The sequence below is a fragment of the Rhinoraja longicauda genome, chromosome 25, assembly GCF_053455715.1.
Source record: "Rhinoraja longicauda isolate Sanriku21f chromosome 25, sRhiLon1.1, whole genome shotgun sequence".
In the NCBI taxonomy this organism is placed as follows: domain Eukaryota; kingdom Metazoa; phylum Chordata; class Chondrichthyes; order Rajiformes; family Arhynchobatidae; genus Rhinoraja; species Rhinoraja longicauda.
This window is the reverse complement of record NC_135977.1, coordinates 14,151,998-14,174,085: the sequence shown is the minus strand read 5'-3', so window position 1 is coordinate 14,174,085 and position 22,088 is coordinate 14,151,998. Positions and strand designations below refer to the sequence as shown.

The 22,088-nt window shown below is 39.9% G+C and overlaps 1 protein-coding gene across 4 annotated transcripts in view; it reads left to right on the top strand.

Moving 5' to 3' along the window:
• sfi1 (SFI1 centrin binding protein) overlaps positions 1-22,088 on the top strand; it is a 96,229-nt gene that overhangs the window by 4,982 nt on the left and 69,159 nt on the right. For 2 of the 4 annotated variants that reach the window (XM_078421303.1, XM_078421302.1), the window contains exons 1-7: positions 3,266-3,355; positions 6,469-6,586; positions 8,410-8,512; positions 11,743-11,899; positions 15,096-15,257; positions 16,716-16,786; positions 18,049-18,141. In XM_078421303.1, coding sequence (XP_078277429.1) covers positions 3,268-3,355; positions 6,469-6,586; positions 8,410-8,512; positions 11,743-11,899; positions 15,096-15,257; positions 16,716-16,786; positions 18,049-18,141 — 792 coding nt within the window. In that variant the 5' untranslated portion in view covers positions 3,266-3,267. Of the gene's footprint in view, positions 1-899; positions 972-2,205; positions 2,317-3,260; positions 3,356-6,468; positions 6,587-8,409; positions 8,513-10,449; positions 10,505-11,742; positions 11,900-15,095; positions 15,258-16,715; positions 16,787-18,048; positions 18,142-22,088 lie in introns of those variants that run through there. The other 2 variants (XM_078421306.1, XM_078421304.1) reach the window with 2 other exon arrangements.

Sequence of the window (22,088 nt, the reverse complement as noted above, 5' to 3'; positions counted from 1 at the left end):
AAGGCTGGCAGCATGGTGTTCAGTGAACAATCTGGTCCTGAACTCCTCCAAAACAAAGGAACTTATAATTGACTTTAGAAAAACCAGTGGAGATTACGACCCACTCTACATCAATGGGGTCTGCGTGGAAAGGGTACCAGCTTTCAGGTTCCTGGGTACGCACATCGCAGAGGATCTCACCTGGTCTACCAACACCATCACCACAGTAAAGAAGGCACAGCAGAGACTCCACTTCCTGAGGATCCTCAGGAAAACCAACCTGCAGGAGAAGCTCATGTTGTCCATCTATCGCTGCTCCATCGAGAGTGTGCTGGCATACTGTATAACCACATGGTATGCCAGCTGCTCAGAAAAGGACAGGAAGGCCCTTCAGAGGGTCATCACGACGGCCCAGAAAATCATCGGCTGCTCACTGCCCTCCCTGGAGCACCTGTTCAGCCTGCGCTGCCTCAGTAGAGCAGGCAAAATAATAAAAGATCCATCCCACCCCGGCCACCGTCTGTTTGTTCATCTGCCCTCTGGTCGACGTTTCAGGTCAATCAAATCCCGAACAAACAGACTTAAGAACAGTTTTTACCCCAGGGCCATACGAGAACTGAACACTACCTGTGCACTAGGCAACACCGTTAAAAAATCTTGTACTTAATTTAATTGTATTTATGTATTTATTTGTTTTTGCATTTATTGCATATATGTTTGTACGCACCGTCAGGATTGGCTGTTTTTTAATTTCGTTGTACTCGTTGCAATGACAATAAATGAATATTATTATTATTATTATTATTATTAAGTGATGGTAATCATCAATATTTTGTCTGAAACCTCATGATTTAAGGATTTAATGTATTTGAACTAAAAATGAAACAATATCAAATAACAATTCAGCCCTATCTTCCCAGGCACCTTGCAAGGAAGTTTCTGCACTTATGGATGTGGGAGGCATTTGGCAGAGTCCTTCCATCCAAAGCCAGGTAAGATTCTATTTGCTTTCCTTTCATTTGTTTAGACAGATGAAAAGTGTATAAAGATTTCCAGGGCACAGGCAGAGACTTCATAATTTTGAGACGCTATCTTCTGACTGCTTAATTGAAAGATAATAAATTGACCTTGTTTCTTGGTTGTATAACTCTTTAACTCCAAGTGAGGTCTGGCAAGAAAGAGGAGAATGCAAAAGTTCGTCATGGTTTAATTAAAAGATTCAATGTCATCAAAACAAACAGCTGGTCATCGACTTCAGGAAGCTGGGTGGAGTACATGCTCCAGTCTGCATCAATGGTATAGAAGTGGAGATGATTGAGAGCCTCAATTTCCGTGGTGTAAATATTTGGATTGGATAGACTAGGTTTATTCTCAATGGAACATAGAAGACTGAAGGCTGACCTCACGGAGGTTTATAAAATTATGAGGATGGATGGTCAAAATCTTTGTCCCTGGGCAGGAGAGTCCAGAACGCGAGGGCACAGGTTGAGACCCACATGACATAATGTTTAGGAAAGAACTGCAGATGCTGATTTAAATCGAAGGTAAACACAAAATGCTGGAGTAACTTAACGGGACAGGCAGCATGAGCGGAGGTGTTCAGCGAAACGATCGCCAAGCCTGCGTTTGGTCTCGGCGATGTAGAGAATTGACACCTGGAACAGCGGATACAATAGATGAGGTTGGAGGAAGTGAAAGTGAACACCTCCGCTCAGTCCGCCTTAAGCTACTTGATCTCCCGGTTGCTCAGCACTTCAACTCTCCCTCCCATTCCCAACCTGACCTTTCTGTCCTGGGCCTCCTCCATTGTCAGAGTGAGGCTCAGCGCAAATTGGAGGAACAGCACCTCATATTTTGCTTGAACATTGACTTCTCTAACTTCAAATAGCCCTTGCTTTCCCTCTCTCTCCATCCCCTCCCCTTCTCAGTTCTCCCACCAGTCTTACTGTCTCCGACTACATTCTATCTTTGTTCCTCCCACTCCCCTGACATCAACCTGAAGAAGTGTCTCGACACGAAACGTCGCCCATTCCTTCTCTTCAGAGATGCTGCCTATCCCGCTGAGTACTCCAGCATTTTGTGTCCACAGGACATAACGCTTACCTATGTCGGGGAACGTCTGTATTGTGTCTGTGCTGTAAAATCGTTATTTAGTTATTTTAATGAACATTTTCAGAATGAAATTTCAATGAGCATTTAAGTGATGCCACCTTTTCCTTTTGTCAGATCCCATTATCGTCGTGCATTGTTAAAGAAAGTATTTGATGAATGGAAGGATCAGTGGTGGTGTGCACGAATAGAATGGAAACTGATGGTTCGAGCAGATTGTCATTGCAGGCATGAGTTCTTTTACTTTTCTTTGCTGTACTTGTGTCACAGGTTAGGGTGCATTCTTCTATGTTGCTATATTTCTTCCAGAAAGGTGTCTGCAATATTGCTAATCCTAACTTCACATGGGTGCATCACTCTTTAGCTAGAAAGAGAATAGGAACTGCAGCTGATTACAAACTTTAATTGCTGTCCTCCGAGAATGTCTAACTATAGACGTATGTATAAAACTACTTAAAAGATTGTGTTTTGTGCAGAAGGATATAATTAAAAGATGTATTTATTACCATTATGAAAAGCGCTGGAGTACCAGTTCTCTTGATATGTGAGTTTAATCAGTTTGTGCAAAATGAACAATAATTGAAAATGATTGCTTTACCTAAGAAGCTCTTCATTTTGTTGATTTCTTTTTGTTTTCTCTCATCTCTTTTGTAGAGGTCCAAAGGTGCAGTTCCACATAATGCGTAGGGTGTTCGGCTAATTCTTCCAGATGTTGCAATCGCATTTGCAAGCCCAATTTGAAATTTAACAAATTGCTTGGACTATGGAATTATCACAGCCATACTTGATCTTCTTGTCTCATGCCAGCACTTTCCAGCAGCATTTCCTAGCTGTTGATCAAAAATGAAAGTATTTCAGATGTCCTATCTCATGCTGCTGGCCTAGAATTATTGACGTCACCAGCAGCAAATCTCTCATGGTTAACTTAAGAAACAGGATTGAATAAGATGCGTTCCCTACCTATGTCCAAAGAATTTAACAATGGAAGCAAAAGGGCTGAGGGTAAACCACTATAGTTTTGACTGCCTTCAGGACCAAGGCCCCTTAGTCCCTAAGGTTACAACATGGCAGTTTGAAAACGACACATTTATTCCTGCCCTTTGTGATCTAATGTAGAAAGCTTTTGAATGACAATCTCCTACTTAAATTTACCTAATTTGTATCCACGATAGGTATCACATGTACAATCAGACATGGAGAGCGTGGCAGATGTACATTCTTCAACAACAGAAGAGGAAATCAAAGTACAGGATTGCAGCTTCACATGGTATGAGGTTGAGTTGCTGACAGTGGATGAGTTAACCCTTTTCAGAGGCAAAATAATGTGAAGGGAATTTAGGCTGTATTTCACTCTGAATTTCTGGTATTCTGAAATAAAAGTGGAGCATTTGGGAAATAGCAAGTCAAAAGGGAGCTTGAGACAGAAACAGTATTTACAGCAGTTTTTATTCCAATCTGCAATCTCTTGTCAGGTAGCTAGCCCATCGTTATCTTGAGTTATGTTTACTTGCAGTGATTGGTATACACGACAAGGTATGCCCGTTAAAAGCATGCTTTAAAGGAATAATATGCTGTAGTTTTCTGTTAAAATAATGGTGAAGCTCATGTCATACTGTTATTTCTGCAATAAGCGTATCTCAATAGCAAACTAGAAGATGGTTTCCAAGTTGCCCTGCTCTGCAATTAACTTACTAAAAAGAGGATTTAGCTGTCACCTTCTTCTTTGAAATGTATTGAATGGCTTGTAAAGAGATGTATAGGAAATAACAACTCATCTTATTATAGAAAGTTAAAGTTGTTTATTTAATTCTAAATATGCTTCACAGTTCTTTCACAGATATAAATGTGTTAATTTCGACCAGTTAACCACTTTCAATATTGGATAAAATCTAGATTATTGATCCAAAAAAAGACTATTTATTAGACATATGCACCAGATATGAACCTGAACAATGAAATTCTTACCTGTTACAAGCACATGTGATGCAGCAACAACAATAATAAATATATAAAAATTATCAGTTATTTGAAGTGAATGGTGCATAGACCAAAGAATATGGAGCAATCATAACAGTGCAAGGTCTGTAGTAATTTGGTGTTGAAGTAGGGCTGTGGTTAGGATTGTGCAGAGGGTTTCGAGAGCCTGGTGGTTGATGGGAGGAAGCTAATCCTGAACCCGTAGGTAACGATTCTTGGGCTCCTGTACCTTCTTGATGGTGGCAGCAAGATGAGATTGTACCCAGGGTGGTATAAGTACAATATATTAGCTGCCTTCTTGAGGCAGCGCATCCTGTAGATCCCTTCGAATGTGGGAAGGTCAGAACCTGTGGTCAGAACCTGAGCAATGTCCACCACATTCCGCAGCCTCCTTCGTTTTTGAGTGTTTGAATTTCTGAATCAAGCTGTGATGAAACCATTCAATATGCTCTCCACTGTATTGTTGCAGAAGATCAATATAGTATTTGGCGACTTGCTGAATCTCCTTAAACTTCTGCAGAATTAGAGGCATTGATGAGCTGATTGCATCGAGGTGCTGGCCGAGGACAGATCATGAGTGATGTGTATATCCAGGAACTTGAAGCTGTTTATTGATTTCCCTCCTGTAATCTGTTTTGTTTTTACATGTTATTCGTCCAACAACGATGGTATCGAGGCCAAATTTAAAGATGGTGTTGGAGCTGTGTCTGCCTACTCAGTTGTTATTAGAGAGAGAGAGAGTAAAGCAGTAGACTGACCTCATAGGAGGTACCCCTGTGCTGATGGTCAGTGATGAAAATGTGTTCTTGCCAATCCATACTGATTGAGGTCTGCAGGGAAAAGTAGCAGTACGCAAAAAAAAACAATGCTAAGATCTTACAAAAGCTAACCAAAGGCAAAACAAGAATAGCAGTAAATTAAATATTTTAATTTAAATAAAAATTAGGTTAAAATAAATTATTACTGGGAGGTTTTTTATTTTTAACAAGTGTTTTTTGACAGTGCCTATCTTTTCTATTTACAACTGCCGAAAGATTAGCTGTCATTAACAATCTTGCACAGCCTCATTCAGTTGATACCAATTTGTGTCATTTATTTTCTTTTGGTTGCTGTTCTTTAACACGCATTGCCCCTGTTCTCCTTTGCCCCCTCCCCTGCACATCATAAAACACCTGTTGTGTAGCATTTCCTGATACCAATGAAGGTCATTAAGTTGAAACATTTCTCTCATCACAGATACAGCCTAATCTGCTGACTATTTCCAGCATTTCTGTTTTTATTTCTTTCTTATTTTGTGGATCATACTAAACATATAATATCATATGTTTGAACCATTATGCTTGTGTTGGCTCCTTGAAAGTGCTGTCTAATTTGGCCGTGTACTCTTTTCCTATCAATCTACACATGTCCTTGTGCTCATGCTCCTGCTCTTTTCCCATGGGCTTTCTTATATTCATTTTCCGTAGAATATGCTTCTGCCATTCTTTAAGACGGTAGATTAGAACAAATAGACTCTGCCATTCTTTAAAACAGTAGATTAGAAATAAATTCTCATTTCCCTCCAGGGTACCAACTCTCCTGTCAGTTTCTCTTTACTCAACCAAGACCACTCAGTAGGTACTAACTGAAATGTAAGGAAATTGACAAAAGACTATTGCGACAAAAAGTTGCAAAGTCACTTTATTTTTAATGCCTGTGTTCATAGAATTAATAGATCAGTCTGAAGAAGGGTGTCGACCCGAAACGTCACCCATTGCTTCTCTCCAGAGATGCTGCCTGTCCCACTGAGTTACTCCAGCATTTTGTGTCCACCGTCATAAAATTAATCAATTGATGAACTCCTTCATAGTTCCATTTCCACAGTGGTCATTTTTTGAGTTCTACCAGTGAGTGGGGGAGTCCAAAACAAGGGACCACAGTTTAAGAATAAGGGGTAGACTATTTAGAACTGAGATGAGGAAAAACGTTTTCAGTCAGAGAGTTGTGAATCTGTGGAATTCTCTGCCTCGGAAGGCAGTGGAGGCCAATTCTCTGAATGCATTCAAGAGAGAGCTAGATAGAGCTCTTAAGGATAGCGGAGTCAGGGGGTATGGGGAGAAGGCAGGAACGGGGTACTGATTGAGAATGATCAGCCATGATCACATTGAATGGCGGTGCTGGCTCGAAGGGCCGAATGGCCTCCTCCTGCACCTATTGCCTATTGTCTATTGAGTTTGAAGTAAGTTGTGTTCTTTGGATAAGGGGCAACTTGATCCAAATTGAGGTTGTTGCGGTAATATTGTTGCTACCTAACACTACTGGCTGTACCTAAATGATGTGTCACTTACATGAAACTTAACTCATGTCATGTTAGCTGTATTTATTCTGGTTAAATTTGATCACCTTCTTTTCTATTTTCTTCAGCTCATTTACAGACGTTGCATAAGATCTGGACTCACTGGTCCTTGTACATAAAAATTCGCAATACCAAACATTTGATGCAGATTGAGGCAAAAGTCTTTCATATAAAAACTATAACTCGGTGAGTGTAAACTGTTTTTTAATTACTTTTATTCTGGTTATTACAAAGAAAAACAGAACTGTTTGGCCACCTTGTGTCAAAATCTTCAGATACTCGAGACCAGGTCAAATATCAGCATCTGTCACTCCCCATTTTTTCACTGCCCATTTTTCACTTTCTGGAATCTTCCTTATCAGATTCCATGTCTTCACACTTTTCTCTCAATTTCATCGTCAGCCTTTGTAACTATTTCTCCCCATCTGCCAATTACCCGTCACACCTGAATCGATCCAACCATCACCTGCCATTTCTTGCTCCATCCCCTCTCCTCATCACTCTTTATCTGCTTTTCCCCCTCTATTCCATTAGTCTGAAATGTCCTTTATCCAAAATGTCTGCCCATTTTCCTCCACTTATGCTGCCTGGCTTGCTGAGTTGCTCCAGTACTTTGTATTTTACTTATTCCAGCATCTGCAATCTCCTGTGTCACCATCAGCATCTGTTGCTGGAACCAAATCACATTGGTTATTTTTAATAGTTCGTACTGAAAAGTAGCAATCTTTGGAGTAAAAAAGACACAGTGTTGCCTCCAACCACTCAGTGGATGAGGCAGCATCTTTGGAGAACATGAATGGGTGATGTCTCATGTTGGGATCCTTCTTAAACGTAGCCTATCCATGTCCTCGAGAGATGCTGCTTGACCCACTGAGTTACTGCAGCACTTTGTGTCCTTTAAAAAAAATAAACCAGCATCTGCAGTTTCTTGTGTCTAAATCTGGCCGTATTATTGCACTGTTCAGGAGATTCTTGGTCTGTACTTTTTCAGTAAAACAATATTGTGATTTCAATATTGCTCACACTGCTTACATTTCAGTCCAATCGATTTTCTTTTTAATATAGATTTTTTTTCTTGATAATTTATTGTTTTCAACAGCATTTGCCTTTAGTATAGTAAAATATTGCAAGATATTTGCAGAAGCTATATCAGACAAAAAGTGACAAAGACAAAGAAGAGGAGTCTGAAGAAGGGTCTCGACCCGAAACGCCTACTCTCGCCTAAACGCCTACGACCCGACCCACTCCTACTCTCCAGAGATGCTGCGTTACTCCAGCATTTTGTGTCTTAGAAGAGATGTGGTGCAGGTAGCCGACGCATAGCCAAATTGCATTTTTAAGTGGACTTATTAACAGAAAAGAGGCAGAGAAGTTCAGAGAGGGAATTTCACAATTTTGTGGTTGAGCCAAATGAAGTCATAGTCGCCAGTTGTAAATTGAAGTTGCAAATATATATGATCAGAGTTGGAGAAATGCAATGTTTTTCGAGGATTGTGAATCTAGACTGGGATAGGAGCAAATGGAAATAGCTGTGGAAATTGTTAATGTCATAAGTGATTTGTATTTGGAATATATTGTCTATTGAGATTCAGTAGCATTCTTCAAAAGTAGTTTGAATAAATAATTGGAGAAAATGTGGTTGTGATATGTGGAAACAGTGGGGAGTTAGAATGGTGGGAATATTCTTCTAAAAAGCATTTGAAAACTTGACTCCAGATAATGGGTGTGATTTGAAGTCCATGGAAAGTGGAAGGAGAGTTTTGCCAGAAGGGCTTTAGTACAGTGTAGTCTGTAAGTACAGAGGCTGGATGAGGATTTTTTAGTATTTGTCAGAATTAACATTACCCCAGGCTACTTCTGGATAATTAGAGTTCTTTACCCCTTTTATTCCGCAGATCTCTGCTTTTTCAGTAGATCCTATTTGATATATTTTTGTCAATATATGATGAACCATCAATAATCAGGTATTAATGAATTAGCTCATGTTAATAAGTACTGTTTCTTGCTAGGAATGTGTGGTCTATTTGGACCAAACAGTTGGTGAGGAAGGAAAGAAATCGTGCAATGGACGGCTTAGCAATGCAGTATTGGGCAGAATCCTTGCAGCACAAGGTAGATATAAGCACAAATATTTCACCTTTTGGTGATTTGCATCGTGTAACTTTGAAGTTTATGATCTTTATATATGTGACCTCTTTGTTTGAATGTGTGCACAATGTATATCTATTGACTTTTCTCTCATACATACAATGTTGAAGGTTCAAAATTTCTCAGTTGTGTGGCATTTGTACAATATATGTTATTTCCATATTATTCCCAACTCTTTAGATAGTTCCAAAGGTGCCTTGAGATCTTATTCAGTATTCATAAAACGAGCCTTAAAAACATAGACATAGAAAATAGGTGCAGGAGGAGGGCATTTTGCCCTTCGAGCCAGCACCGCTATTCATTGTGATCATGGCTGATCATCCACAATCAGTAACCCGTGCCTGCCTTCTCCCCATTTCCTTTGATTCTGCTAGTCCCTAGCAGCTCTACCTAACTCTCCTTTAAATTCATCCAGTGAATTGGCCTCTACTGCCTTCTGTGGCAGAGAATTCCACAAATTCACAACTCTCTGGGTGAATTTTTTTTTTCTCATCTCAGTTTTAAATGGCCTCCCCTTTATTCTCAGACTGTGGCCCCTGGTTCTGGACTCTCCCAACATTGGGAACATTTTTCCTGCATCTAGCTTGTCCAGTCCTTTTATAATTTGACAGTATGTGTAAGCAGAGAGTAACAGAATCCTATTTTGGCTGTTGCTCACTTTCCAGGACATTGATTAATCCTGAAGACATTGATTAATAATCAGGAATGTTAATTGCCTGAAGGTCAGTGAAAGCACACCTACTGCAATTTATGTTGTATATATCTCTCATTTTGTGTCATTAAATAAAGTTATGGACTAACAACTTTTTAAAAAAAGTTATAAACTAAAAGCTTTGTTGGTGTCATACCAATACATTACTTGGTTTACAAAGCAAAGCATTTTAATAAGAAAGATTGATGACTGCTATCTATTCATTTCTTTTCTTTACCTGTCTGATATTATTGAAATACAGTGTTTCAACGCAGAAAATGGTTGAAGTACATTTTCAAGTATGAGTATTGGGGAGCATATTTGAATTTGAGTTTCCAAGCTTCTTTTGTCATGTTGACTCCAGTTAAAAGTTCAACATGAATTTTACTTTTTCTCTACTCTTGAATATGCACAGGCAAGGTAATACAAGTCTGCCAGAAGGGTCCCGACCCGAAACATCACCTATCCATGTTCTCTGAGATGCTGCCTGACCTCCCGAGTTACTACAGCACTTTGTGTCTTTTTTTGTAAACCAGCAGCTGCAGTTTCTTATTTCTACATGACCACGTACTACTTTACCTTCCTGAAAAGTCGTCCAACCCATATTCCATGATACTGTCATCAGACGTGATGCTAGACATGTGAAAATAAAACGAGGTGTTCCTTCCATCTTGAAACTAAATCTCATGGTCTGACTGGTGCTGTCTGAATTGTAACCTGCATTTTACAGCTCTAGATTTTTTGTTTAACCATTTCAGCAACATATTTAATTTTCAATTGTATCATCTGTAGCATGAATCCTGGTTTGGAATCTTGTTGATTTTGCATGTCCAGCCTAGAGCGAGGTGACAAGGCAACTTGACCCTCCATAACTATGCCCAGCAAGACAAAGGGAGGAGCATTGATGAAAAGATGAAATCAAAATGGAATCAATCAAATGGAATAAAAACTTTGTGGCTTTGTCTAGAAGTTGCACATTTTTTTGATTATATAAACTTTGTAGATTTGAGACCAATATTTAGTTCCTCTCCCTCAGCCATTTTGATGGTTGTTCTCCACAGGGCTATGAGTGACGGAGTTGTATTGCTTCACACACTCTGTATTAATGTTTTTAGCCAGCAGATGGCAGCCTTGTTTGTGACATGAGCTTTTATTTGCAGTCCACAGAACAGCTTGATGATACTGGCCAAATAATGTGTTATCAGATATATGGAACATTCTGGAAGCTTTAAGTGAGACAGGGGTGCTTTTCTTTGTATTAACTGGTTTGTTTTATTTACATTTCTTTCTCCCCCCATATCCCTGCTTAATGTTGTCTGTTGTGCATCATACTGGTTTCTAGATTCAGAGATTCCTGTATTTTCCATTCCTTGCATGAGTCCATATTTCCTGAGTCGGTTTGATTGTGAATCTCAAAAAACTGTTTGGTGTGAATATAGACTTTGAGTGCAATTTTATTCCTATCTGATATTCTTATTGATGCTTGCCAGTAGACATCACCAGACATTGAGATGCCTCTTTGTTTTCCCCTTTATAAACCAGATTTACTGAAGCCATTTGTTGAGCAACATTTGCTAAGTCTCATCGTAATGAAGATAAGAGATTTCTTAGTAGTGAGTTTTTGTAATTCTGTACCGAGAAATGTTTGAAGTTCAGTTACTGAGTATATTTATTAGATTTGTGGATATTAAAGGGTATAGATTATGCAAAAATGTACTGAATAAAAAGGCATGCATACTCTCATTGAATGATGGAACAAGTACGGAGTGGATGATCATCCTATTCCTGCTTCCAGTTCAGTAGGTTCTGCCTGAGATTAGTTTATACAGGTCCACCACTGTTTTTCGGGCAACTGATGGTCTGGTGGTCCCTCCTATCATCTGGACACAATTACGAGAGTGCACTTGAAATCTTCCTCGGATGTCTCCCCGAGAATATGGCACCTAGACTGGGTGAGGCGACCAATCGTGACCTCATAGGGACTTCCGCGACCGATCCGCGAGTCAAATTCCCCCCTGCAGCGGGGGCTCTGAAACTCTGGCTGGGCCGGAGCTGCAGATCCATTCCCATAGCCGACTTCCGAGGCAAACTTTGCGGGCCGATATCTCGGCTGCCTAGGTGGACCGTTCCGGTACTGATGGACTCCTCTCAGAGGCTGTGAGTTGGTCTGGAAAAATGGATAATCCAGAAAGGCACTGGAACCAAGGATGCCAGAAAATCAGTGGTGGACCTGTATCTTGAAAATATCATCAGGGGAGTTCTAAGTAAGATTCATAAATAAAACAGGTTTTAGTTTTAAAGTACTGACTAAATTTTGTGTTTTCAGCATTTTCTATTGCAGATTTACAGTTTTTAGTTCTATGTATTTTACAATATTTTTCAATAGCAGCGCAGTTTAATGTATTTCAATAGTGCTGAATATTGTGATAAAAGCAGGAAGAATTTATTGTTTTAGGGTGTGGGCACTGTTAGCTAACCAGTAGCATCTCTGCTTTGAGCGCAGGCTTGGCTTCAGTGGAAAGCAATGTTACATCAGTCGATAAAAGTGCAGGAACGGGCTGCCCAAGCTCAGCAAACATATCAACGCCGGTGTCTGCGCCATTCATTCCTGGCCTGGCTGGTTTACGTCCAGGTTCGAAGGGAGAAGAAATCTCAGCACAGTAAGTTTCTGGAGTGAAGATTTAAATTTTTTTGTTATTATATAAATGCTGCCGCCAGAGGTACTGATGTATAATTTGAGCTTTTGACCATAGGCTCAATGGTGTCAATCATGTTCTTAATTGGATTCTTCAATTCTAGTGTACTGACTAGAGGTTAGGCAGGTTGGGCTCATTGTGTTACAATTAGATTGAATTGGTTGGTTTTAAATATGAATGCCGTTTTGTTATTTTCCTCACTTCTGATCTCTGAAGACCACAACTACTATGGTTCCTCACCATTAGTGGTAATTCTGGCCTTGGATCTATGCAGATCAATATTAACAACACAGTGGATGAACAAATAAGTACTGTTTTTTAGAGTCTGAAATTTAAATACCCATTCATGACATGCATAAGGAACATTGAAGTCCTTCCTGTGGATGTGTGTTTGACTGCACAGATTATTTTGAAGGGATCTTTATAATACCAATTGCAGTAGTTTTTTTAATGGAGAGAATATCAAGAAGGCTGAAGGCATGAATACCTTTTGTGGTGAGAACAGTTGTAGAATGAATGGAAGGCTGGGATTGGAGAATGGACAATTGTGGAGGAAGTAAGGAGACAAAAGCTGCTGGACATCGAGAAAGTGGTCTGGAGCATGATACAAGTGATTTGAAGGTAATAATTTTAAATTGTTTGGATCTGGAACAGAGGTGGGTGTTGAACAAGAATGGTTTGATCCAGCAATGTTGGCATTGTACAGTAATGGGGGAACCAATGAAAAATGCCTACGTACTCAGTTCTGAAGTTGAGAACTGCTTTGACGAATTCTCATGTGGAGTAATGCAGTGGAAGTGAAGTGGATGCAGCTGTCAGATGCCAGCTGATTATCCAAGCAGTGAAGAGGGTTATTTGGAGAGGCACCAGTTAGGGCTCAAAGCTAACACTTGCTGATTGAGAAACTATACAGTATCATGGGTTTCATGATTAGAGCCATATGTTAACCTGAAGTACAACAGAGGTTCATCTGAAGCCGTTTCCTCAAGTTTGGGTACTGTTCTATTGAAAGGATGGAAAAGCCTTAGAAAGAGTGTAAAGTTGGGGGATTTTATTTATACTGAAATCTGGAATCTTGGAGCAAAGAAGGTTGAGAGTTGATTTGATTAACATGATCATGAAGTGTGTAGACAAATCAGTAGTTCAGGTAGGTAGCATTTATAGAGAGAGAAAAACTGTCTCTATTTTGGGTGGATGGCGTTTTAACAGAACATTGAAAGGAGAAGCTGTTTCCATTGGAAACATTGATTCAAGTTGCTTTCTTAATTGTTGACATGAGGGTAATCTTTTTTTAAACGGTGATTAATTATGGAATGGAATTCATTGCCAGAAAAGATGGTGGATACAAATCCAATTGTCATTTTCAAAGGGAACTGCATTGTTCCGGTGTAAGGGTCAGCATCAGCTTGATTGCCCAAATGGCAACTTCCTCAGCTGCAACAGTTCTAAGATTGATATAATTTCACAAGGAAAGAGGATTACCAAAGGAGTTGCATTGATGTCAAGACACCAAAAGAATAGGCCAGGTGAAAAAGAGAAGCTTGTGTCAGATGCTGGGGCATCAACTTTGCAGTAAGCTAAGAAAAATATTGATAATGCAGGGTGAAAATGAAATTAGATGACCCAAAAGAGGCCAAGGAAGAACACTGGTAAATAAAATAGTGGAAAACTGAAAAGTGTTTTCAGTGCAAATGGAGCCTCAGAATGACTTATGCAAAATTGGGACTAGTTAGAGAACAAAAAGGTAATAAACATGCATGGTAGCAGATAATAGGGGTTTGTTTTTTTACTGACCTTTTATATCAGTCTTCACAGGAAAGGAGGGTGATGTAGGTATTAATTTGGTCAATGGAATGTGAAATAGAGAATAGGATAAACATAAAGGGACGTTTTACAGATTTTAACATAATTGAAGATGGATGAAACACTAGATTCAGTTGAAGTAGGTCCCAAATTCTTTTTTTTAAAGTGCAGAATGTTTTATATGGCACCTCATTGAAAGCCTTCAGGATAGCAAAACATACTGCATCCTATGACTTCTTTATATCCTCCCTGGCTTGCTTTCTTTAAAAAAAAGTGTAATTCTTTCATCTTAAGAAATTGACTTTTTCCTTCCATCTTAAAAGTGTGTGGGCCATTACAAATGCTGCAATCTAAATTTGTAGACCACACCAAAGTGGGTGGTATCGTAAATGGTGAAGATGGTTATCAAAAATTACAGTAGGATCTTGATCAGCTGGGTAAGTGGGCTGAGGATTGCATAAAGGAGGTGTTGCATTTTGGGAAGTCAAACCTGGGCAGGATCTTCACAGTGAATGGTCGGGCCCTGGGGAGTGTTATAGATCAGATGGATGTAGGACTACAGGTACATATTTCCTTGAAAGTGGCGTCACAGTTAGATAGGGTGGTCAAGGAGGCTTTTGGTACTTTGGCCTTTATCAGTCAGGGTAGGGATGTTACATGTTACAGTTGTACAAGACGTTGGTGAGATCGCGTTTGGCTTATTTTATTCTGTTTTGGTTACCATGTTAGAGGAATGATGCCATTAATCTGGAAAGAGTTCAGAATAGATATACGAGGCTGTTGGCAGGACTCGAGGGGCTGTGTTACAGGCAGAGGTTGGCCTGGCTAGCACTTTATTTTTTAGTGCGCAGGAGGCTGCGGGGTGATTTCATAGAGGTGTATAAAATCATGAGGGGATTTTTTAGTTCATCAGTCTGAAGAAGGGTCTCGACCCGAAATCGTCACCCATTTCTTCTCTCCTGAGATGCTGCCTGAACTACTGAGTTACTCCAACATTTTGTGATACAGGGGATTTTTTAAGGTAAATACACATAGTTTTTTACCCAGAGTAGGGGAATCAAGGACCAGATGACACAGATTTAAGGTGAGAAGGGAAAGATTTAATAAGAACCTAACCGGCAACTTTTTCACATTGTGGGTGATGGGTATATGGAACGAGTTGCCAGAGGAGGTAGTTGAGGTGGGTACTAAATGCGGTGGGTGGGACTGGTGTCGATGGGGCATCTTGGTCAGCATGGGCGTTGGGCCAGAGGGCCTTTTTCCTTGCCATATGATGCATAAATGAAGCAATATGATGTAATGATAAGCCTAACTTCCCTCTGTTTATTATTGCTGTCCTTCCAATATCTTTCTACAGGTGTAGCTGATCAAATGTACACAAACAATGTTTTCTCACGATACTTTGCTTCATGGTTCTTGGCCTGGCATCTTCAAAAGAGCATCCATATCCTTGAGTCTCGCATCAGCGAACTGAGCCGGAGGTGCAAACTGCGGAGGGGTTTTCAACACTGGAGTCACTGTATCCTTTCATCTTGATTTCCTGATTTAAAACTGTTGTGGTTGCAGCATTACAGGGGGGAAGGTAAACCACAATGACCATTCCTGACTACATCAGGTCAGTTGAATAATTTAGTGTTACTAAAGGATGTTCAAAATATACATAAACTCTGTGACAAAGTGATGGAATAAAACAATATTGTGGGGGGAAAAATTCTCCTCTGTTTTGAGCAATCACGGGTCAGAAAAAAGAATGCAGATGCTTGAATTTAGAACAGACAACGTTGAAGAATTCAGCGGGTCAAGCAGCATCTTTGGAGGCAATAGGTATAAGTTAATGCTTTGGGTGAACCCCATGCATCAGAACTAAGGTGGGTCTGAAGAAGGGTCTCAACCCGAAACGTCACCCATTCCTTCTCTCCCGAGATGCTGCCTGACCTGCTGAGTTACTCCAGCATTTTGTGAATAAATACCTTCGATTTGTACCAGCATCTGCAGTTATCTTCTTATAGAACTAAGGTGGGAACAGGAATGATTACCAATATATAGAAGTGCATACGGGGTGCGATAGAGGCTGGTAGGTGATCTTTGGAACCAGATGGCAATGAGATATGGAGGGTAGAAATTTCAAATAATAGAGGAGAAAAATTTGTGAGGCAAGATTTTTAAACAGGGGTGGTTCATGCCTGGAATGCGCTGCCAGGGACAAGGTTATGGAAGCAGATTCAATAGTAATATTTAAGAGATGTTTAAATGGACACATGAGCAGGTAGGGAAAAGAGGGCTATGGACTATGCAGGCAGATAGGATTAGTTTCAATTGGCATCATGGTTGGCACAGACATCGTGGGCAGTGGAGACTGTTCCTGCCTTTTAGTGTTCTGTGTTGTATGCTTCCGCTTGCTGTCACCAATGTAGAAGAGGCCACAATGTGAGAAATTGAGAAAAAATGATGGAATCCTTTCAGAATGGGAGGAAATAATGGAGGTTGGAGGAAATATAGTTGAAGCTCTGGGAGTTGGTCGGTATATAGAATATGACAGTGTCAAGTCTATCTCCTGAGATGGAGACAAAAAGATGCAGAAATGGAATAGAAGTGTCAAAAGTCGTTCAGGTGAATTTGAGACTGGGTGGAAGTTGATGGTGAAGTGATGAGTGCAGAAGTCATTTTGGATGCAGTTGTGGATGTAGCAGAGAAAGAGCTAGGGGGTATGTGAAACAAGTCATTGTTCCAAGCCTATAAGAAAATAACTGCAGATGCTGGTACAATCAAGCCTATTCAGGTTTCACAGGGACTGGTTTCTAGGTCTCCTGGTCTGTGCATCCTTCACCACCCACCCCTACCTCTCCCTGGTCATTCCCCTTACGATCAAAGGTATAACATCTGTCCCTTCTGTGTAACATCTGTCCCTTCATCCCATATTATTTAATCTATTTGTTAAATTGTGTATCAGCTGATAATTTCATTAACCTCAATGCAGACATTGTTCTGAGGGCTGAAAAGACTGGACTCAGCAAATTAGCAGATGGTCATTACCGCTGCTATCTGCTGGTAAGAATTAATTTATTTTATTTTATTATTGTACAGTGAAAAGCTTTTGTTTGCATGCTATCCAGACAGCACTGGGCCTCAACTCACTGGAGTTTAGAAGGTTGAGACCTAATTGAAATTTACAGAATATTGAAAGACATAGATAGAGTGGATGTGGAAAGGATGTTTCCACTGGTGGGAGAGTCTCGGACCAGAGGCCACAGCCTCAGAATTAAAGGGTACTCTTTTAGAAAGGAGGTGAGCAGGAACTTGTTTAGTCAGAGGGTAGTTAATCTGTGGAACGCATTACCACAGAGGGCTGTGGAGGCCAAGTCAGTGGATATTTTAAAGGCAGAGATAGACAAATTCTTGATTAGAATGGTGTCAAGGGTTATGGGGAGAAGGCAGAAAAATGGGACTAGGAAGCAGAGATCAGCCTTGATTAAATGGCGGAGTAGACTCGATGGGCCGAATGGCCTAATTCTACTACTATAACTTGTGAACATAAAGAAAGGTTGGTTTGTGTCTGGGCTACGTCCACAACTCTCTGTAATTTCTTGAGATCTTGGATGGAACTGTTCCCAAATAGGGATTAATATATCCCTTCAAAATGCTTTCTATGGCACATCTGTAGAATTTGGTAAGGGTTGTTGGGGATATGCAGAACTTCATAAGCCTTCTAGAGGTGTTGGTGTGCTTTCTTGACCATAGCTTTGATGTGGCTCCTACAGAAAATTGTGTATTGCATTGCTGCTGAGTTTAGCTACTGCTGAAATATGTAGGCACTGATTAGAGATACTGTTTTTGTATTCACTGTCTGAGTTTTTTCATGGAAGCTCAGTTATATTAAGATTAGACTAGGACCACTGATCCACAGACATAAAGTCAAATCATATTATGGCTGCTGGGAAATATAGTTTGTATGCACTCTCTACTTAATAGTGTAGAAGCGAGTTAGTTAATGTAATTTAAATGGTTTGATGGTGTCATTCGAGGTAAACTATTTCGGATAGTGAGTAGTTACAGAACATAGAATCAAAGAAGAATCGTGCACATTTATAATATGGTATGAATCCGGTGGCTTATTGGTCCATACCAGCCAAATACTCAGACTAATTCTAGCTCTCAGCTTGTAGGCTTCAATACTTCAACTATTAATCCAAGTACTTTTCCAATGTGATTGTTTTTGTCTTCTAATCTTTTCAGGCTCAGACGGCCCTGATTGGAGTTGAGCCAATGTTAGAACATACTTTGATTAAAACCATTTTGTTCTCATTTACAAGCAATCAAGCATTGTTGCGCTGAAAAGTAATGTGGGAAATGTTCGCCTGAAACAAATGCAGAACAACTTAGCACACCAGCAATCAGTCATATGGGTAAGAGTTTTGTTTTTATTTGCTTCATATTCTGGACCATGAAGAATGTAAGAAAGCTAGTGAAAGGTTATTGGATGATTAACTCCCTCATTCCACAGATGTTGTAGCATATTATTTTATCAGGGAATGTCTCCCTTATAATGTGATCAAAGCCTTAGAGTGGTTATTGAGATAATTCTCAAGTTTCTCTGCAGGCTTCTTGTGGCCGTATAAATCTGACAGTTAGAAACTTGTAGCAAGCAACCAAACGGCTTGAAGTTTTTAAATCCGAAATGATTGAGTATAATAAAAATTTAAGAAATTCTGGACTAATTCGGAGTCAAAATACCAGCTTTCTGTTGGGGTGCAGAGTCTGTAATAATCAAGGAGAGTGTGAGACCTTGAGCCCTGTTTTTAAAAAATCAAAATATTTCTGAAAAAAAGATATTTCCATCATTTATTATGTTCATTTTGAAAAATAATTCCAAGGTTGATTTGTCTAAGTAGCTGTACTTTATCCATGTTAATAGTGGTAGTCGAGTGAAATATTGTCAGAAGCTACAACAGAACCTAATTCATCAGTGAATGACCAGTTATGCATTTTATCTGGTCGTGTTTGAGGAATAGCAGTGTTGGTTGCGAGGTTGTATTGCTTAACTTGCATGGATCATACAGTCCAATATTTGGAGGAGAGTAATAATTTTAATATGAATGGCACACCAATAACCTATACAAAAGATGTGATTCCAACATGTGTTAATAAACTTGGGGTTTTGAATATGCCAATGACAGTAAAATGATTGATGCGATGCATTTGTGGACTAACACTAATACTTGACATTTCAGTACCTTTAATAAAGATCTGAAGGTATAGGTTGTGTTTTCAGTTCCTGTATGATTATGTTGCTTTATCTTTATTATTAATTTGTTATAACGTCACTAATCCAAATTATGGAAGGTCTGCAGCCATCTTGTGCTAAAGTTACTGTGATTGAAGAAAAATGTGACTTTTATTGCATTGTTCTTATTTCATTGCATGTATCATGATGGAGAAAAACGAAAACAATGTAATTCATGACACTAAGCTGTTTCTTTATTTCTACCATTTACTTGAATTGGCAACAACATTTGAACCATTTGATTGAGTAGAGCCTACTTTCCTTATTTCTTGTTGAAGTGGGCAATATTTTGATGGAGCTATTTCTTCTGAAGATGAATTATTGCAGACTTTATTCATGGATTCAAATATGCACAGAAAATGAATAAATCATTGAATTGATGCTGCTGCTGTTCCAGCAGTCTGCGGCTCTGATCTTGATCTGCGTGGCAATTCCTCTTTTGTATTTGTGTTATATAGAAATATGTTGTAGTCTCTTTTGATGTGGTCCCATATATGTATGTAAGGATTCTGATTTGGTCCTAGGAATTTATTAATTCAACCGATCCCAGCTACAGCAGGATGAAAACCCTGCAGTTGAATTGGTTGTATTTTGCCAGCAATTCAATGACTGAAGCAAAAACGTACCCATGAATGTTCGACACTGAGACGTGCATGGGTGACTTATCTTTCGGAGTTGCTCTCCTTTGAGGACTGTGGTCACATTGTATGAAAGTTATTTTAAAACCTAACTTAATTTGCCCGATGGCTCTGTGCAATGCTCCACTGCCCTAATTTCTCAAGTATTTGAGTTAGCTTGACAGACTTATGCTGTGGTGATGGAACTATAGTAGAAAATGGAACAAATTCAGATGGCAGCACTTATTGTAAAGGGATTGGAAGTGCGTGAAGTTTATTCTAATTGGATGGCCTGAGCAGGCATTAGGTATAAGAATAAGGTAGTACCCGTAGTGAGGAAACTATTTGAGCATTGACTGCGAAGAAATATTATCTTTGAGAGGTGCAAATTAGAGAAGGAAAGGAAAAGTGCTGGTGAGTCATATAGATTCATAGAGTTAGACATCACACCAACATGTCCTGCGGCCCAACTTGCCCATGTTGTCTATATGGACCTATCCCATTTGCCTGTATTTGGCTTATAACCCTCTAAATCTTTTCAGTCTGTCCAAAAGTCTGTTTAATGTATTTTTCAGTCCATGTACCTGCTTAAGTTTAAAAAAATGTATTTATGTACCTGTTCGACAGTTTCCACCAAAGAAAGACACAAAATGCTAGAGTAACTCAGCGGGACAGGCATCATCTCTGGTGAGAAGGAATAGGTGACGTTTTGGGTTGAGTCCCTTCATCAGTTTTCTCTGGCAGCTCATTCCGTATATTTCTTCCCCCCCCCCCCCCCCCCCCCCCCCCCCTCGCCATCCCAGTGTGGAAAAGGTTGCCCCACAGATTCATTTTCAATCTTTCCACTTTCACTCTCTGGTTTTGGATTACACAATTCTGGGGAAAAAGTCTGTGACCATTCACCTATGGCTCTCATGATTTTCTATACCTCTGTAAGGTCCCTTCTCAGCCTCGAATGCTCAAGGGAAAAAATCCCAGCCTATTCAATCTCTCCTAATAACTAAAACTCCCAGCTGCTGTAACATCCTCCTGAATCTTTTTCGCATTCTTCGAAGTTTGTTGACATCCTTCCTGTATTTGGGCAACCAGTACTGCAGACAACAGTCCAAGTGTAGTCACACCAACAAATTGTACAGTTGTAGCATGACGCCTGAACTCTTATACTCAACATCCTTACTGATGAAGCCAAGTGTGCCAGACATTATCTTCACCACTCTGTCTACTTTCAGGGAACTGCGTACCCTCGTCCTGGCGACATTCTTGTGAATCCTCTTTGCACTCATTGAGTTATAGTGTGGAAACAGGCCCTTCGGCCCAACTTGCCCACACTGGCCAACATGTCCCAGCTACACTAGTCTCACCTGCCTGTGTTTGGTCTATATACCTCCAAACCTGTCCTATCCATGTACCTGTCTAACTATTTCTTAAACGTTGGGATAGTCCCAGCTTCAACTACCCCCTCTGGCACCTTGTTCCATACACCCACTACTCTTTGTGTGAAAAAGTTACACCTCGGATTTCTATTAAATCTTTTCCCCTTCACCTTAAACGTATGTCCTCTGGTCCACGATTCACATACTCTGGGCAAGAGACACTGTGTATCTACCCGATCTATTCCTCTCTTTCCAGGTTAATGATATCTTTCTTGTAGCAAGGTTACTAAGACTGCAACACAACATTCCAACTCCAATACTCACTGCACTGACAGACGAAGGTTAACCTGCCAAACACTACATTGCTCTCCACTGGGCAGATAGAATATTCAGGATTTTCACTTATAACTTTAGAGCATAATTATCTGCTACTACCTTCTGTCCCCTTTACCATATCAGTTATTTTTCAACTTGAATGATGCTTCTACCATGGTGTCAGATGGTTCATTTGGTCTACAACCTTTGCTCAATCTTTGCTTCTTGACCCTCAATGTGGAATAAATCTTTGAACTGAGGCTCCTCTAAAGCTAGCTTTTGGATCCCCTACTTGCTTCACTCATCCCATTTGTCTGTCCCTGACTGATCCATAACACTTAATTTAAGGAGAGTGTCTGTCTCCTGGAACAAAGTATCCAGGTAACCTTTGCCTGCAGCATTCAAATTACCAACCAGTTCATCAACTTTAAGATGAAGTTCCCTGAGCTGCAGATATTCTCTTGGATCCTAATTGTTTCCAGCAGTCCCATATACTACAGTTGTAATACACATCCTGCTAAATCTGCCCATTCTACAAATTGGATGTAAAACAGGCAAAACCATCAAACAAACTTTAAATTTGATACATCCTCTCGGCTTAGGCAGCTGAATTATATACTGCAACCAAATTCTGGAATATATTTTGAGTGTAATTTAAAACTTTGTTTGTCCCGTTACTTCATAAAGCAAAGCAGGGGCAGGAACACAACTATTCAACCCATGGCCTTGGGAAAGAGAAGCAATGTTATGCCCATCAAAAATCT